This window comes from Cherax quadricarinatus, unplaced genomic scaffold (genome assembly GCF_038502225.1).
Source record: "Cherax quadricarinatus isolate ZL_2023a unplaced genomic scaffold, ASM3850222v1 Contig1809, whole genome shotgun sequence".
NCBI lineage: Eukaryota > Metazoa > Arthropoda > Malacostraca > Decapoda > Parastacidae > Cherax > Cherax quadricarinatus.
In genome coordinates, this window is record NW_027196835.1 from 60,266 (window position 1) to 76,666 (window position 16,401).

General features: G+C 41.9%; 1 protein-coding gene and 1 long non-coding RNA gene across 2 annotated transcripts; both read right to left on the reverse strand.

Annotated features, from left to right (window-relative positions):
* Nucleotides 1–7,856: 7,856 nt before the first annotated feature.
* LOC138851720 (uncharacterized) lies at nt 7,857–8,897 on the reverse strand. Its single transcript, XR_011391367.1, has 2 exons — nt 8,014–8,897; nt 7,857–7,961 (listed from the first exon to the last, which is right to left on the reverse strand). It is a non-coding gene; the product is annotated as an uncharacterized lncRNA (long non-coding RNA).
* Nucleotides 8,898–9,477: 580 nt separating this feature from the next.
* On the reverse strand, nt 9,478–12,343 carry LOC138851000 (facilitated trehalose transporter Tret1-2 homolog; the record flags this gene model as incomplete). The annotated part of the gene is given in 3 exon segments (XM_070081132.1): nt 9,478–9,506; nt 10,201–11,034; nt 12,209–12,343. Coding segments are annotated over 3 exon segments (998 nt in total), but the record flags the coding sequence as incomplete, so codon positions are not given.
* Nucleotides 12,344–16,401: the final 4,058 nt, after the last annotated feature.

Consider the following 16,401-nt stretch of genomic DNA (forward strand, 5'->3'; position numbering starts at 1 on the left):
GAGATAGATATTGAAAAGCCAGGGACCTTGGGTGATAAGGACAGTAATAGGTTTAGTAGAAAAATAGAAATGAGCAGGAAGGGTAAAGAGAAAGGAGAGTCTTTCAATGTTTATTATGCTAATTGCCGTAGTGCTAGGAATAAGATGGACGAGTTGAGATTAGTTGCTAGTGTAGGTAACATTGATGTATTTGCCTTAACTGAGACGTGGTTTAATTCAAAAAGTCGGGACATGCCTGCGGAATGTCATATTCAGGGTTTTAAATTGTTCCAAGAAGATAGAAGTATTGGGAGGGGGGGTGGGGTGGCATTGTATGTCCGAGATCGCTTGAACTGTTGCATAAAAACGGGTATTAAGTCTGAAGTAACACATACAGAGTCTGTTTGGATAGAATTTTCAGAGGGGCATGAAAAACTGATTTTAGGAGTGATATACCGTCCCCCAAACTTAGATAGGGACCAAGGGAAACTACTATGGGAGGAAATTGTTAAGGCCACAAGGCACGATAATGTAGTAATTCTAGGAGACTTTAACTTTAGTCATGTTGATTGGAATTTCTTGACTGGGAATTTAGAATCATACGACTTCTTAGAAGTATTTCAGGATTGTTTTTTGAAGCAGTTTGTGACAGAACCTACAAGGGGAAATAACCTGCTTGACTTAGTTATGGCAAACAATGAATCCCTTGTTAATAATTTAGAAATTTCAGAGGAACTGGGTGCTAGCGACCACAAATCAATTACATTTAGCATTGAATGGAAGTACGATAGTAGCGATAACTCAGTAACAGTCCCAGATTTTCGCTTAGCAGATTACGATGGGCTTAGAGAACACTTATCATCTGTTGACTGGGGTAACGAAGAGAGCTATCAATATGACAGTTTTCTGAACACTATACATGCTGCTCAAAGAGCGTTTATCCCATATAAAGAAATTAGATCAAATAGAAATGACCCAAAATGGATGAATAATAGGCTCAAATATCTACTAGGGCATAAGAAAGGAATTTATAGGCGTATCAAAAGAGGTGAGGGTCATCTTATGAATCAGTATATTGACATTAAGAGGGACATTAAAAAGGGGATAAGAAAAGCTAAAAGGGACTATGAAATTAAAGTTGCTAGGGATTCTAAAACTAACCCAAAAAGTTTTTTCCAGGTCTATAGAACAAAAGTTAGAGATAAGATAGGTCCCCTTAAAAATAACTATGGGCACCTTACTGACAAAGAGAATGAAATGTGCTTGATTTTAAATAATTATTTTCTCTCAGTTTTTACACAGGAAGACACTAACAATATTCCAGTAATTAATTTTTACAGTGGGCTAGAAGAAGATAAATTATGTAACATCACAGTCACTAGTGAGATGGTTGTGAAGCAGATAGACAGACTGAAGCAAAATAAGTCGCCGGGTCCTGATGAGGTTTTTTCAAGGGTTCTTAAGGAATGCAAAATGGAACTCTGTGAACCATTAACTAATATTTTTAATTTATCTCTTCAAACAGGTGTAGTGTCTGATATGTGGAAGATGGCTAATGTAACTCCTATTTTTAAAACAGGGGACAAGTCGTTACCGTCAAATTACCGCCCAATAAGCCTGACCTCAATTGTAGGCAAATTACTAGAGTCAATTATAGCTGAGATTATAAGAAGCCATCTCGATAAGCATAGCTTGATTAATGATACTCAGCATGGATTCACAAGAGGCCGGTCTTGTCTAACTAATTTATTAACTTTCTTCAGTAAAGCTTTTGAGGCTGTTGACCACAATAAAGAATTTGATATTATTTACTTAGATTTTAGTAAGGCTTTTGATAGAGTTCCGCACCATAGACTGTTAAAGAAAGTGGCAGCTCATGGCATTGGGGGAAAAGTGCTCTCGTGGATCGAGTCATGGCTCACTGACAGGAAGCAGAGAGTGTCCATAAATGGGGTTAAATCCGAGTGGGGATCTGTAACAAGTGGCGTTCCACAGGGATCAGTCTTGGGCCCGTTGTTGTTTATAATATATATCAATGATCTTGATGAGGGAATTACTAGTGATATGAGCAAATTCGCCGATGACACAAAGATAGGTAGGATAATTGATTCAAACGTAGATGTTATGGAACTTCAGGAGGATTTAAACAAACTCTATTCTTGGTCAGAAAAGTGGCAGATGCAGTTCAATGTAGATAAATGCAAGGTTCTGAAGCTTGGGAGTGCCCATAACCCTAGTACTTATAAGTTAAATGATGTAGAACTTAGCCATACAGATTGCGAAAAGGACTTGGGGGTTATGGTGAGCAGCAACCTTAAACCAAGACAGCAATGCCTAAGCGTACGTAATAAGGCAAATAGATTACTGGGATTTATATCAAGAAGTGTAAGCAACAGAAGTCCAGAGGTCATACTGCAGCTTTATACATCATTAGTAAGGCCTCACCTAGATTATGCAGCTCAGTTCTGGTCTCCGTATTACAAAATGGACATAAATTCGTTAGAAAACATTCAGCGTAGGATGACTAAATTAATACATAGCATTAGAAATCTTCCTTATGAAGAAAGATTGAAGACTCTTAAGTTACATTCACTTGTTAGACGAAGAATGAGGGGAGACCTGATCGAAGTGTATAAGTGGAAGATAGGTATTAATAAAGGGGATATTAATAAGGTCTTGAGGATGTCTCTCCAAGAGAGAACCCGCAGTAATGGATTTAAATTAGATAAGTTTAGATTTAGAAAGGACATAGGAAAGTATTGGTTTGGAAATAGGGTAGTTGATGAGTGGAACAGTCTACCTAGTTGGGTTATTGAGGCTGGGACTTTGGGTAGTCTGTACTGTCTGCACAGACAGCCCATGCTGTCTGCCAGCTTAGTTCATATTTCGCGCCATGCTGGTGCTGCCACCTATAGGCCTTGCCACTTCAGTATGCCCAGACTTGCCTCACCCTCACTCACACAGCGGCCTAGCAGGAAGACACAAGTACTAGTAGCTCTCTCTCGTGGGATGGCCCTGCCCGGGCCATGGGCACAAACACACAAGCCTGTGTACCCACCACAACTTAACAATAAAGTAAGAAGCCTCCGAAGACGTATCATTAACCACCCGCTTGCAGCACCTACCAAACAAAACCGTTATATTGGTACCAGCGGTGGTCGCAGCAGTGTGTTTGCCCAAAGCGAGGAAGGAAGAGGGATGAAGTCATCTTCACTTCATCATCCCATACAAGAAGCATCCGTCTCTCAACGAGTTATCCTGATGTCGTGTCTGCACGTTTGCGCATCCAGACACAGGTACAAGCAGGATCCAGCCGAAATTTGCCGAAATTCTCCGAGAATTGTAAGTGGCGTCACAGTGACCCCACGCTACAGTACAGCGTCCCACGCTGTTTCTCAAGTCACGTGTTCAGCGTCACTTGTATGTTGCTGTTGTTGTTCAGCTCAGCACAGCTGTTTCAGCAAGCCAGAGGTGAGTTTTGTGGTGAATTCTGCGTCCAGTGTGAGCTTCTCCACGTGTTTGTGGGTGGGGGAGGAGGAGGAGAGGAAGTGGCTGTTCCTCACCTTGCCCATGCTCGCCCTACTCACGCTCACCCGTCTACCATACACCACTCGCCACTGCCCACTCCCTCTGCTGTGTTTTCTGCTGTTTTTCGTGTGATTCATTGCCAGAGCTGTGTATCCGAGTGCCCGAGGCCACTCGAAGCTACGTGGATCAGCATGCCACGTAGATCACGACACCACGTGGATCATGACGCCACGTTGGGTGTGGGCGATGTCACGTAGATCTACATGCCACGTGAGTTACCAGATGTCCCAGGCCACATGCTGTGGTCTGCTGCTCGCATCACATTGACGTCACCCACGATGCTGCCCGACTTCATGACGTCACGATGTCTGCCTGACGTCACCTCGAGATGTCTGCTGACGTCACCTCGAGATGTCTGCTGACGTCACCTCGCGACATCACGCCTGACATCACATGATGTCACCATCGAGTGTTCAGTAATTATTTTAGTATTGTCGAGAAGATTGAGAGAAGATATATGTCGTGTGTTAATTAATTCCTCTCAGTCAGTGTTCTCACATGTTAGTGTCAGTTTTATGCACAGAAAAGCATCATTTGCAAGTTTAAGCCATGTTGTACTGCGGGTGTGTGTAAAGTATTCCGTGTGTCCAGTGTGGTCTTGAGCCCAGACCAATGTGTAGCACCACTGTGCTAAGTCACTCGTGTGACCAGCGCATTTGACAGCTGATTATTCAGCCCTGAGTGACCGAGCCCTCTTGTACAGAAAGCTTTTATGCTCGTCGCTCGTGATGTTCTGCAGAATCGTACCTGCTACGATTCCCATCGAGATTTGTTTCACTTCACCTCCAGACCGTCAGAGTGCAGTTATATGTAGAGAAACAAGTCTGGGGACGCTTAGACTAACCTCTGCTATAACTCCAACTGTCGAGAGATGATACTCGCCAAGCTGCAGTTAGCCCTGTCGGCAGGCGCTGTGTCAGCCTCGTGTCACAAGCTTCAGTGAGCAGCCTGCACAAAGAAGATGTCACTTTGACTGCTAGCTCTCTCACTGCAGTCTGGTGTATGATGTTACGACTCCCAGATGTTTCGCCCAGTCGTCTCTGCCACGACTCGCTCCACAACTCGCTCCACGCTCGCCGGCAGTGACAGCCCAGCGACAGTACCAGTCGAGAAGTGTCCTCCTGAGTCGCTTGCCAGAAGTCCTGCCCAGTTGCCGAGTTTTGTCGACGCCTCACTCGAGGGCACCAGCATGTCGTGCCCCAGGTTGAGTGAAACCTGCAGCGACTCCTACGATGACTGCTTCACCGTTCCAGAGGAGACCGTAACCTGTTACGTCACAGCTCAGCCGCAGCGATGTCTCCTGTGTTGCAGTATCTGTCCAGACGCAGGAAGGCGTGCAGTGATGCCCTTCGACGCTCACTGCCTATGACCACGATGTTTAGCACACCCCACATGTTTTTTTCTTCCCTCCCTGTAGGAAGTTTTTTTTCCATGTCCATATGTATATATATGTTTTTATTTTGTGTTCTGTGCCCTGTTCCTACGAGAGAGAGACCGAGTTTCTTTTACCACCAGTATTGTCGCGTCGGGACGACGCGCGGTAGGTGGCCGAGCGTATGTAGACAGCCTGTACTGTCTGCACAGACAGCCCATGCTGTCTGCCAGCTTAGTTCATATTTCGCGCCATGCTGGTGCTGCCACCTATAGGCCTTGCCACTTCAGTATGCCCAGACTTGCCTCTCCCTCACTCACACAGCGGCCTAGCAGCAAGACACAAGGCCTCCCAGCTCTCTCTCGTGGGATGGCCCTGCCCGGGCCATGGGCACAAACACACAAGCCTGTGTACCCACCACGACTTAACAATAAAGTAAGAAGCCTCCGAAGACGTATCATTTACAGGTGAAGTTAATACTACCAAGACTACAGATCAGACCCCAGGAAGTGAAGTTTGCCCTCAGCCCACTAGATGGTAGTTCTGGTAGTAACAAGCTAATGGGTCCTGGGTGTCTGAACCACCACAACATCCCACTTAATACCCACTTTTCCCTCGCACTTGGATTAGGCTAAATTAAATTATGCTTGTTATAATAAGGTCAGGAAAGTTTTCTAAGGTTCTTATGGTAGAAGATTATTAATTTTTATATTAACATAAATGAAAAAATATATCTTTAAACGTATAAGAGAAAATTTAAAAAAGGACTTAATTTTAAATGAGTTCCTGATAATTGACCATTTTTACCTATTCGGTACGACACTCACACACACACACACACACACACACACACACACACACACATATATATATATATATATATATATATATATATATATATATATATATATATATATATATATATATATATATATATATATATATGCAAAACAACCACTCTGAAAGAATAGAGAAATTCCAAGCGCTTTCGTGACTACTCACATTATCAAGGAACTATGAAAGTAAAGCATCCAAGGAAGCTATATAAGGGGTCTGGTCAGCACCTCATTATCAGATCCCACAACGGTTTAAACACGTGACGCGCGGCGAGCCAACTTGGAAAGGTCCTTGGCACAACTCACCCCACAATGAGGTGCCGACCAGACCCCTTATATAGCTTCCTTGGATGCTTTACTTTCATAGTTCCTTGATAATGTGAGTAGTCACGAAAGCGCTTGGAATTTCTCTATTCTTTCAGAGTGTTTGTTTTGCATATTCTGAAATCACCTGTTTACTGTGATCTTATTGCATATATATATATATATATATATATATATATATATATATATATATATATATATATATATATATCCTGGTTTATACAGTTGCTGATGGTTTGTCAGAAATATGCCGTTCCACCACATCCCAAAAGTTTATATCAAGTTCTGGTTCTCCATCAACATGTATCAGAAAGTATGCTCTATCAGACCATGCGACATTTTCCAATCATTTATTGTCTAATTTTGGTGAGCCAGTTCCCACTGTAGACTCAATTTCCTGTTCTTAGCTGACAGTAGTGGAACCCAGTGTGGTCTGCTGCTGCTGTAGCCCATCCACTTCATGGTGTGATGTGTTGTGCGTTCAGAAATGCTCTTTTGCATACCACTGTTTTAACTTGTGGCTGAGTTACTGTCGTCTTCACGTCAGCTTGCATCAGTCTGGTCATTCTCTCTTCTCTCTCATTATCCAGACTTCTCCATCGCCAGAACTGCCACCTGCTGGATATTTTGTTTTTCCACACCACTCTCTAAACTCCCACAGACTTCTGTGTGTGAAAACCCCGAGAGAGATCAGCAGTTTCTGAGACACTCAAACCACCTCGTCTGACACCAGTAATCATTCCACATCCACTTAGCGAACATATCTTCCCCATTCCCATGTTCAGTCTGAACAAAAACTTAATTTATTGACCTTCTCTGCATCATTATAGGCATTGACCTGATACCACATTATTGAATTAGATATTTGCATTAACGATCAGCTGTATCTAATGTATATATTATACATACACACATACACGTGTGTGTATGTATACACACCTCAATGGCTATCTTATGACAAGGCAGGAGACCTAAAAGATGGTAATACAATCACCATCACTCAGTAGTTGTCTTGCTACACATAGTGACCCACCACTGTACCAACCTCATTAGCGCCTGGGGGGGGGGATGTGGAAGGTATTCAGGCTTAATTCAGGGAACTGGAGCCCAGATCCAATTACCTAGATCAAGAGCCCCTGACCAGCATCAAGGAACCTTTCTTGAGGGGTGTACCAGCCTCACCTCTCCTTCAGAGTACATGTACTCTACCTCGTCTCCAGGACTCGAGTCCTACCAACATTTTCCCCTCTCCAATATAAAAGTTTCTGATATCATTAAATCCAAATTTTAGGCTCTAATTATACTTTTAAAATCCTGTGTTGTCATTTCTCCCCAATAAATAAATATTCTCAGAATATTTAGAGCATTTCCAGACTCCTTGAGACAATTAACGGACATTGGGATTAAGAATAATATAACATCCTAAAACCTACACTTGGAACACTGATATCCTCCCCGAGGTAGGATGTGTGCATCCTACAGGTGTTGTGGTCATACAACACTTGTAGAGGGTTGTAAAGCACCTTTAGAGGTCATACAACATGTGTAGGTGGCCATACAACACCTGTAGGTGGCCATACAACATGTGTAGGTGGCCATACAACACCTGTACGTGGCCATACAACACCTGTAGGTGGCCATACAACACCTGTAGGTGGTCATACAGCACCTGTATGGGTCATACAACACATGTAGGTGTCATACAACACCTGTATTAACACCTGTAGGTCACACCAGGTTTACAATAAAAATATATATCAATATTTAGTGTTTATTAAATATATGCAAGTGTTAACATTATACAGTGACCTCTTCTAGTATATCTGGAGGATATGTGTATATGGAGAATGGTACAGTGTTACCTTGATACTTATCATCCACCATAGTGTGTGTGGAAGACTGGTACAGTGATACCTTGATACTTATCATCCACCATAGTGTGTGTGGAAGACTGGTACAGTGTTACCTTGATACTTATCATCCACCATAGTGTGTGTGGAAGACTGGTACAGTGTTACCTTGATACTTATCATCCACCATAGTGTGTGTGGAAGACTGGTACAGTGTTACCTTGATACTTATCATCCACCATAGTGTGTGTGGAAGACTGGTACAGTGTTACCTTGATACTTATCATCCACCATAGTGTGTGTGGAAGACTGGTACAGTGTTACCTTGATACTTATCATCCACCATAGTGTGTGTGGAAGACTGGTACAGTGTTACCTTGATACTTATCATCCACCATAGTGTGTGTGGAAGACTGGTACAGTGTTACCTTGATACTTATCATCCACCATAGTGTGTGTGGAAGACTGGTACAGTGTTACCTTGATACTTATCATCCACCATAGTGTGTGTGGAAGACTGGTACAGTGTTACCTTGATACTTATCATCCACCATAGTGTGTGTGGAAGACTGGTACAGTGTTACCTTGATACTTATCATCCACCATAGTGTGTGTGGAAGACTGGTACAGTGTTACCTTGATACTTATCATCCACCATAGTGTGTGTGGAAGACTGGTACAGTGTTACCTTGATACTTATCATCCACCATAGTGTGTGTGGAAGACTGGTACAGTGTTACCTTGATACTTATCATCCACCATAGTGTGTGTGGAAGACTGGTACAGTGTTACCTTGATACTTATCATCCACCATAGTGTGTGTGGAAGACTGGTACAGTGTTACCTTGATACTTATCATCCACCATAGTGTGTGTGGAAGACTGGTACAGTGTTACCTTGATACTTATCATCCACCATAGTGTGTGTGGAAGACCATTTTTGTGTAATATAAGAACTTTACAGTGCTTCATTTTACAGTGCTTGGCTTTACAGTGCTTGGCTTTACAGTGCTTCACTTTACAGCGCTTCACTTTACAGTGCTTCACTTTACAGTGCTTGACTTTACAGTGCTTCACTTTACAGTGCTTCACTTTGCAGTGCTTCACTTTACAGCGCTTCACTTTACAGTGCTTCACTTTACAGCGCTTCACTTTACAGTGCTTCACTTTACAGTGCTTCACTTTACAGTGCTTCACTTTACAGTGCTTCACTTTACAGTGCTTCACTTTACAGTGCTTCACTTTACAGTGCTTCACTTTACAGTGCTTCACTTTACAGTGCTTCACTTTACAGTGCTTCACTTTACAGTGCTTCACTTTACAGTGCTTCACTTTACAGTGCTTCACTTTACAGTGCTTCACTTTACAGTGCTTCACTTTACAGTGCTTCACTTTACAGTGCTTCACTTTACAGCACTTCACTTTATAGTGCTTCACTTTACAGCACTTTATAGTGCTTCACTTTACAGCACTTTATAGTGCTTCACTTTACAGCACTTCATTTTTACAGTGCTTCACTTTACATCACTTTATAGTGCTTCACTTTTACAGTGCTTCACTTTACAGCACTTCACTTTACAGTACTTAACTTTACAGTGCTTTGCTTTACAGTGCCTTGCTTTACAGTGCTTCACTTTACAGTGCTTTGCTTTACAGTGCTTCACTTTACAGTACTTCACTTTACAGTGCTTTGCTTTACAGTGCTTCACTTTACAGCACTTCACTTTACAGTGCTTCACTTTACAGTGCTTCACTTTACAGTGCTTCACTTTACAGTGCTTCACTTTACAGTGCTTCACTTTACAGTGCTTCACTTTAAGGCACTTCACTTTGCTGGTTAGCCACCCAGGATAACCCAAGAAAGTCAGTGCGTCATCGAGGACTGTCTAACTTATTTCCATTGGGGTCCTTAATCTTGTCCCCCAGGATGGACCCACACCAGTGACTAACACCCCGACCCACACCAGTCGACTAACACCCAGGATGCGACCCACACCAGTCGACTAACACCCAGGATGCGACCCACACCAGTCGACTAACACCCAGGATGCGACCCACACCAGTCGACTAACACCCAGGATGCCACCCACACCAGTCGACTAACACCCAGGATGCGACCCACACCAGTCGACTAACACCCAGGATGCGACCCACACCAGTCGACTAACACCCAGGTACCTATTTGCTGCTAGGTGAACAGGACAATAGGTGTAAGGAAACGTGTCGGAATTTCCACCCGCCGGGAATCGAACCCGGGCCCTCCGTGTGTGAAGCGGGAGTTTTAGCCACCAGGCCACCGGGCCACTCAACTGCCTTCTTGTATAGTCTGTCCATCTGGGCAGCAGACTGACCTAAGGTCTCTGGCATGGTACGGTGCAGGAGTATGGCACTGATGAAGGTCGCCACAGCATAACCCAGGAAGGTGTTATGGGCACCCAAGGTAGACATTGACCATGCAAAACTTTTGGTAACCAAGAAAGCTGATGCCCAGTTGATGGCCACCACCACAGCCACGGCTTTACCTCTGACTAGGCTGGGTATTCCTTCCACCATGAACACCCATGGTATAGGGCCCCAGCCTAGCGAAAATCCAATCATGTAGGCTAACAAGGCTATTATCGGCACCACGTAAAGGGTTTTAGCAACAGTAGTTATGTGGCCACCTGCTTCTTGTGCCCAGAAAAAGAGTGACAATGTGAGGAGAGAAACCACAAGGACCGCCGTCGAAGCCTTAAGAAGGGACCGTCGCTTAAATTTTATAATGGCAAATATTCCTACGAAAGTGCCCAGGAAGTTGACAATACCCAACAACACAGACGAGGAGGAGCTGTCAGTGCCCTCCCCGCCAGCGTCAAGGATACTGGAGGCGAAGAACACCACTGCATTTATTCCAGTAGCTTGTTGGGCCACCATCAGACCAGCGGCTACACTCACTGGCCACAAGTTAGGTCTTTGTATAATCTCCCACAAAGTTACACTTGTGTTACTGTTGCTGCTTAAGCTGCTGATCTCTCGCTGCTCCTTCTCAGCTTCCTGTGTTGAGCTCCGCAGCTGCTTTAAAGCACACAATGACTTCTCTACCTTCCCTGTTGATAAAGAAAATTAAGAATACTTTTAAGACTTTTACGAATCTAATGTTATATATTTGTGTGGAAACTCTGCAGAAAATTATTAAAATGAGACCAACCTATAGAAATTTAGTTTTAGGCTTAAAAGAACACTGTCAAGCAACAAAATAGGCCTCACCTTATTGAAAAAAAACCCTCATGTAATATACCCAACCTTAATTGTCTGAAACAGCAAATGGAAACTGTACTCACCTAATTGTGGTTGCAGGGGTCAAGACTCAGCTCCTGGCCCCACCTCTCTCTCTCTCTCTCTCTCTCTCTCTCTGCTCCATGAGCTTTGTCATACCTCGTCTTAAAACTATGTATGGTTCCTGCCTCCACTACATCACTTGCCAGACTATTCCACTTACTGACGACTCTGTGGCTGAAGAAATACTCCCTAACATCCCTCTGACTCATCTGAGTCTTCAGCTTCCAACTGTGACCTTTTGTTTCTGTGTCCAATCTCTGGAACATCCTGTCTCTGTCCACCTTGTCCATTCCACGCATTATTTTGTATGTCGTTATCATATCTCCCCTGACCCTCCTGTCCTCCAGTGTCGTCAGGTCGATTTCCCTTAACCTTTCTTCGTAGGTGAATCCCCGTAGCTCTGGAACTAACCTTGTAGCAAACCTTTGCACTTTCTCTAATTTCTTGACGTGCTTGACCAAGTGTGGGTTCCAAACAGGTGCTGCATACTCCAGTATGGGCCTAAAATACACGGTGTACAGTGTCTTGAACGATTCCTTACTAAGGTATCGGAACGCTATTCTCAGGTTTGCCAGGCGTCCATATGCTGTAGCAGTTATCTGGTTAATGTGTGCCTCCGGAGACATGTTCGGTGTTATGGTCACCTCAAGATCTTTCTCCTTGAGTGAGATTTGCAGCCTTTGTCCACCTAGCCTATACTCTATCTACGGTCTTCTTTTCCCTTCCCCAATCTTCATGACTTTTCATTTGGTAGGGTTGAAATCGAGAAGCCAGTTGCTAGACCACATGTCCAGCCTATCCAGTTCTCTTTATAGTCCTGCCTGATCCAAAACATACTGGATTACATAATCCAGTTTGCCACTTACCTGCATGTGTAGGATGGTAGGATGTGTCTGGGAAACAGAGTACAATAAGCAGCATCTCAGGGAAAGTATTACGTACCAATACGTGTGAGGAAGAAGGGTGTCTCAGGAAGAGGATAGATTAGAGGCAGTACAGGAAAGCAGAGTGCCGCACCTAGCCATGCTAGGCCTCTCCATGAGAGGTACTGGCCAGCAGCGAAGCTCACCAGAAGACCTGCAACACATGACAGAGTTAAGCAATATTTTCAGTAGAACAGTTCATTAGCATACGGGGAATTGTTATGTTATGACCTGGAAGACCCAGAGAGTTGCAAGAGTCGTGGTGGTCCAACCTGTAAGTCTGACAGCACAGTAGTCCTGTAAGTAGACTACTTTTGTAAGTAGAGTAGTCTTGTAACTAGTGTAGTCTTGTAACTAGTGTAGTCTTGTAAGTAGTGTAGTCTTGTAAGTAGTGTAGTCCTGTAACTAGTGTAGTCTTGTAACTAGTGTAGTCTTGTAACTAGTGTAGTCTTGTAACTAGTGTAGTCTTGTAACTAGTGTAGTCTTGTAACTAGTGTAGTCTTGTAAGTAGTGTAGTCTTGTAACTAGTGTAGTCTTGTAAGTAGTGTAGTCTTGTAACTAGTGTAGTCTTGTAAGTAGTGTAGTCTTGTAACTAGTGTAGTCTTGTAACTAGTGTAGTCTTGTAACTAGTGTAGTCTTGTAACTAGTGTAGTCTTGTAAGTAGTGTAGTCCTGTAACTAGTGTAGTCTTGTAACTAGTGTAGTCTTGTAACTAGTGTAGTCTTGTAACTAGTGTAGTCTTGTAACTAGTGTAGTCTTGTAACTAGTGTAGTCTTGTAAGTAGTGTAGTCTTGTAACTAGTGTAGTCTTGTAAGTAGTGTAGTCTTGTAACTAGTGTAGTCTTGTAACTAGTGTAGTCTTGTAACTAGTGTAGTCTTGTAACTAGTGTAGTCTTGTAAGTAGTGTAGTCTTGTAACTAGTGTAGTCTTGTAACTAGTGTAGTCTTGTAAGTAGTGTAGTCTTGTAACTAGTGTAGTCTTGTAACTAGTGTAGTCTTGTAACTAGTGTAGTCTTGTAACTAGTGTAGTCTTGTAACTAGTGTAGTCTTGTAAGTAGTGTAGTCTTGTAACTAGTGTAGTCTTGTAAGTAGTGTAGTCTTGTAACTAGTGTAGTCTTGTAAGTAGTGTAGTCTTGTAACTAGTGTAGTCTTGTAACTAGTGTAGTCTTGTAAGTAGTGTAGTCTTGTAAGTAGTGTAGTCTTGTAAGTAGTGTAGTCTTGTAAGTAGTGTAGTCTTGTAAGTAGAGTAGTCTTGTAACTAGTGTAGTCCTGTAAGTAGTGTAGTCTTGTAAGTAGTGTAGTCCTGTAACTAGTGTAGTCTTGTAACTAGTGTAGTCTTGTAAGTAGTGTAGTCTTGTAAGTAGTGTAGTCTTGTAAGTAGTGTAGTCTTGTAACTAGTGTAGTCTTGTAAGTAGTGTAGTCTTGTAACTAGTGTAGTCTTGTAAGTAGTGTAGTCTTGTAACTAGTGTAGTCTTGTAAGTAGTGTAGTCCTGTAACTAGTGTAGTCTTGTAACTAGTGTAGTCTTGTAAGTAGTGTAGTCTTGTAAGTAGTGTAGTCTTGTAAGTAGTGTAGTCCTGTAACTAGTGTAGTCTTGTAAGTAGTGTAGTCCTGTAACTAGTGTAGTCCTGTAACTAGTGTAGTCTTGTAAGTAGTGTAGTCTTGTAACTAGTGTGGTCTTGTAACTAGTGTAGTCTTGTAAGTAGTGTAGTCCTGTAACTAGTGTAGTCTTGTAAGTAGTGTAGTCTTGTAACTAGTGTAGTCTTGTAACTAGTGTAGTCTTGTAACTAGTGTAGTCCTGTAACTAGTGTAGTCTTGTAACTAGTGTAGTCTTGTAACTAGTGTAGTCTTGTAACTAGTGTAGTCTTGTAAGTAGTGTAGTCTTGTAACTAGTGTAGTCTTGTAACTAGTGTAGTCTTGTAACTAGTGTAGTCCTGTAACTAGTGTAGTCTTGTAACTAGTGTAGTCTTGTAACTAGTGTAGTCTTGTAACTAGTGTAGTCTTGTAAGTAGTGTAGTCTTGTAACTAGTGTAGTCTTGTAACTAGTGTAGTCTTGTAACTACTGTAGTCCTGTAACTAGTGTAGTCTTGTAACTAGTGTAGTCTTGTAAGTAGTGTAGTCTTGTAACTAGTGTAGTCTTGTAAGTAGTGTAGTCTTGTAACTAGTGTAGTCTTGTAACTAGTGTAGTCTTGTAAGTAGTGTAGTCTTGTAACTAGTGTAGTCTTGTAACTAGTGTAGTCTTGTAAGTAGTGTAGTCTTGTAAGTAGTGTAGTCTTGTAAGTAGTGTAGTCTTGTAAGTAGTGTAGTCTTGTAAGTAGTGTAGTCTTGTAAGTAGTGTAGTCTTGTAAGTAGTGTAGTCTTGTAACTAGTGTAGTCTTGTAAGTAGTGTAGTCTTGTAACTAGTGTAGTCTTGTAACTAGTGTAGTCTTGTAACTAGTGTAGTCTTGTAAGTAGTGTAGTCCTGTAAGTAGTGTAGTCTTGTAACTAGTGTAGTCTTGTAAGTAGTGTAGTCCTGTAAGTAGTGTAGTCTTGTAACTAGTGTAGTCTTGTAAGTAGAGTAGTCTTGTAAGTAGTGTAGTCTTGTAAGTAGTGTAGTCTTGTAACTAGTGTCGTCTTGTAAGTAGTCTTGTAACTAGTGTAGTCTTGTAACTAGTGTAGTCTTGTAAGTAGAGTAGTGTTGTAACTAGTGTAGTCTTGTAACTAGTGTAGTCTTGTAACTAGTGTAGTCTTGTAAGTAGAGTAGTCTTGTAACTAGTGTAGTCTTGTAAGTAGAGTAGTGTTGTAACTAGTGTAGTCTTGTAACTAGTGTAGTCTTGTAACTAGTGTAGTCTTGTAACTAGTGTAGTCTTGTAAGTAGTGTAGTCTTGTGTAGAGTAGTAGTGTAGTCTTGTAACTAGTGTAGTCTTGTAAGTAGTGTAGTCCTGTAAGTAGTGTAGTCTTGTAACTAGTGTAGTCTTGTAACTAGTGTAGTCTTGTAACTAGTGTAGTCCTGTAACTAGTGTAGTCTTGTAACTAGTGTAGTCTTGTAACTAGTGTAGTCCTGTAACTAGTGTAGTCTTGTAACTAGTGTAGTCTTGTAACTAGTGTAGTCTTGTAACTAGTGTAGTCTTGTAAGTAGAGTAGTCCTGTAACTAGTGTAGTCTTGTAACTAGTGTAGTCTTGTAACTAGTGTAGTCCTGTAACTAGTGTAGTCTTGTAACTAGTGTAGTCTTGTACTACTAGTGTTGTCCGTAGTGTTGTAGTGTAGTCTTGTAAGTAGAGTAGTAGCTTGTAACTAGTGTAGTCTTGTAACTAGTGTAGTCTTGTAACTAGTGTAGTCTTGTAAAGTAGTAACTAGTAGTCTTGTAACTAGTGTAGTCTTGTAAGTAGAGTAGTCTTGTAACTAGTGTAGTCTTGTAAGTAGAGTAGTCTTGTAACTACTAGTAACTGTAGTCTTGTAAGTAGAGTAGTCTTGTAACTAGTGTAGTCTTGTAAGTAGAGTAGTCTTGTAACTAGTGTAGTCTTGTAAGTAGAGTAGTCTTGTAACTAGTGTAGTCTTGTAACTAGAGTAGACTTGTAACTAGTGTAGTCTTGTAACTAGAGTAGTCTTGTAACTAGTGTAGTCTTGTAAGTAGAGTAGTCTTGTAACTAGTGTAGTCTTGTAAGTAGAGTAGTCTTGTAACTAGTGTAGTCTTGTAAGTAGAGTAGTCTTGTAACTAGTGTAGTCTTGTAACTAGAGTAGTCTTGTAACTAGTGTAGTCTTGTAAGTAGAGTAGTCTTGTAACTAGTGTAGTCTTGTAAGTAGAGTAGTCTTGTAACTAGTGTAGTCTTGTAAGTAGAGTAGTCTTGTAACTAGCGTAGTCTTGTAAGTAGAGTAGTCTTGTAACTAGTGTAGTCTTGTAAGTAGAGTAGTCTTGTAACTAGTGTAGTCTTGTAAGTAGAGTAGTCTTGTAACTAGTGTAGTCTTGTAAGTAGAGTAGTCTTGTAACTAGTGTAGTCTTGTAAGTAGAGTAGTCTTGTAACTAGCGTAGTCTTGTAAGTAGAGTAGTGTTGTTACTAGCGTAGTGTTGTAACTAGCGTAGTGTTGTAACTAGCGTAGTGTTGTAACTAGCGTAGTGTTGTAACTAGCGTAGTGTTGTAACTAGCGTAGTGTTGTAACTAGCGTAGTCTTGTAAGTAGAGTAGTCTTGTAACTAGCGTAGTCTTGTAACTAGCGTAGTGTTGTAACTAGCGTAGTGT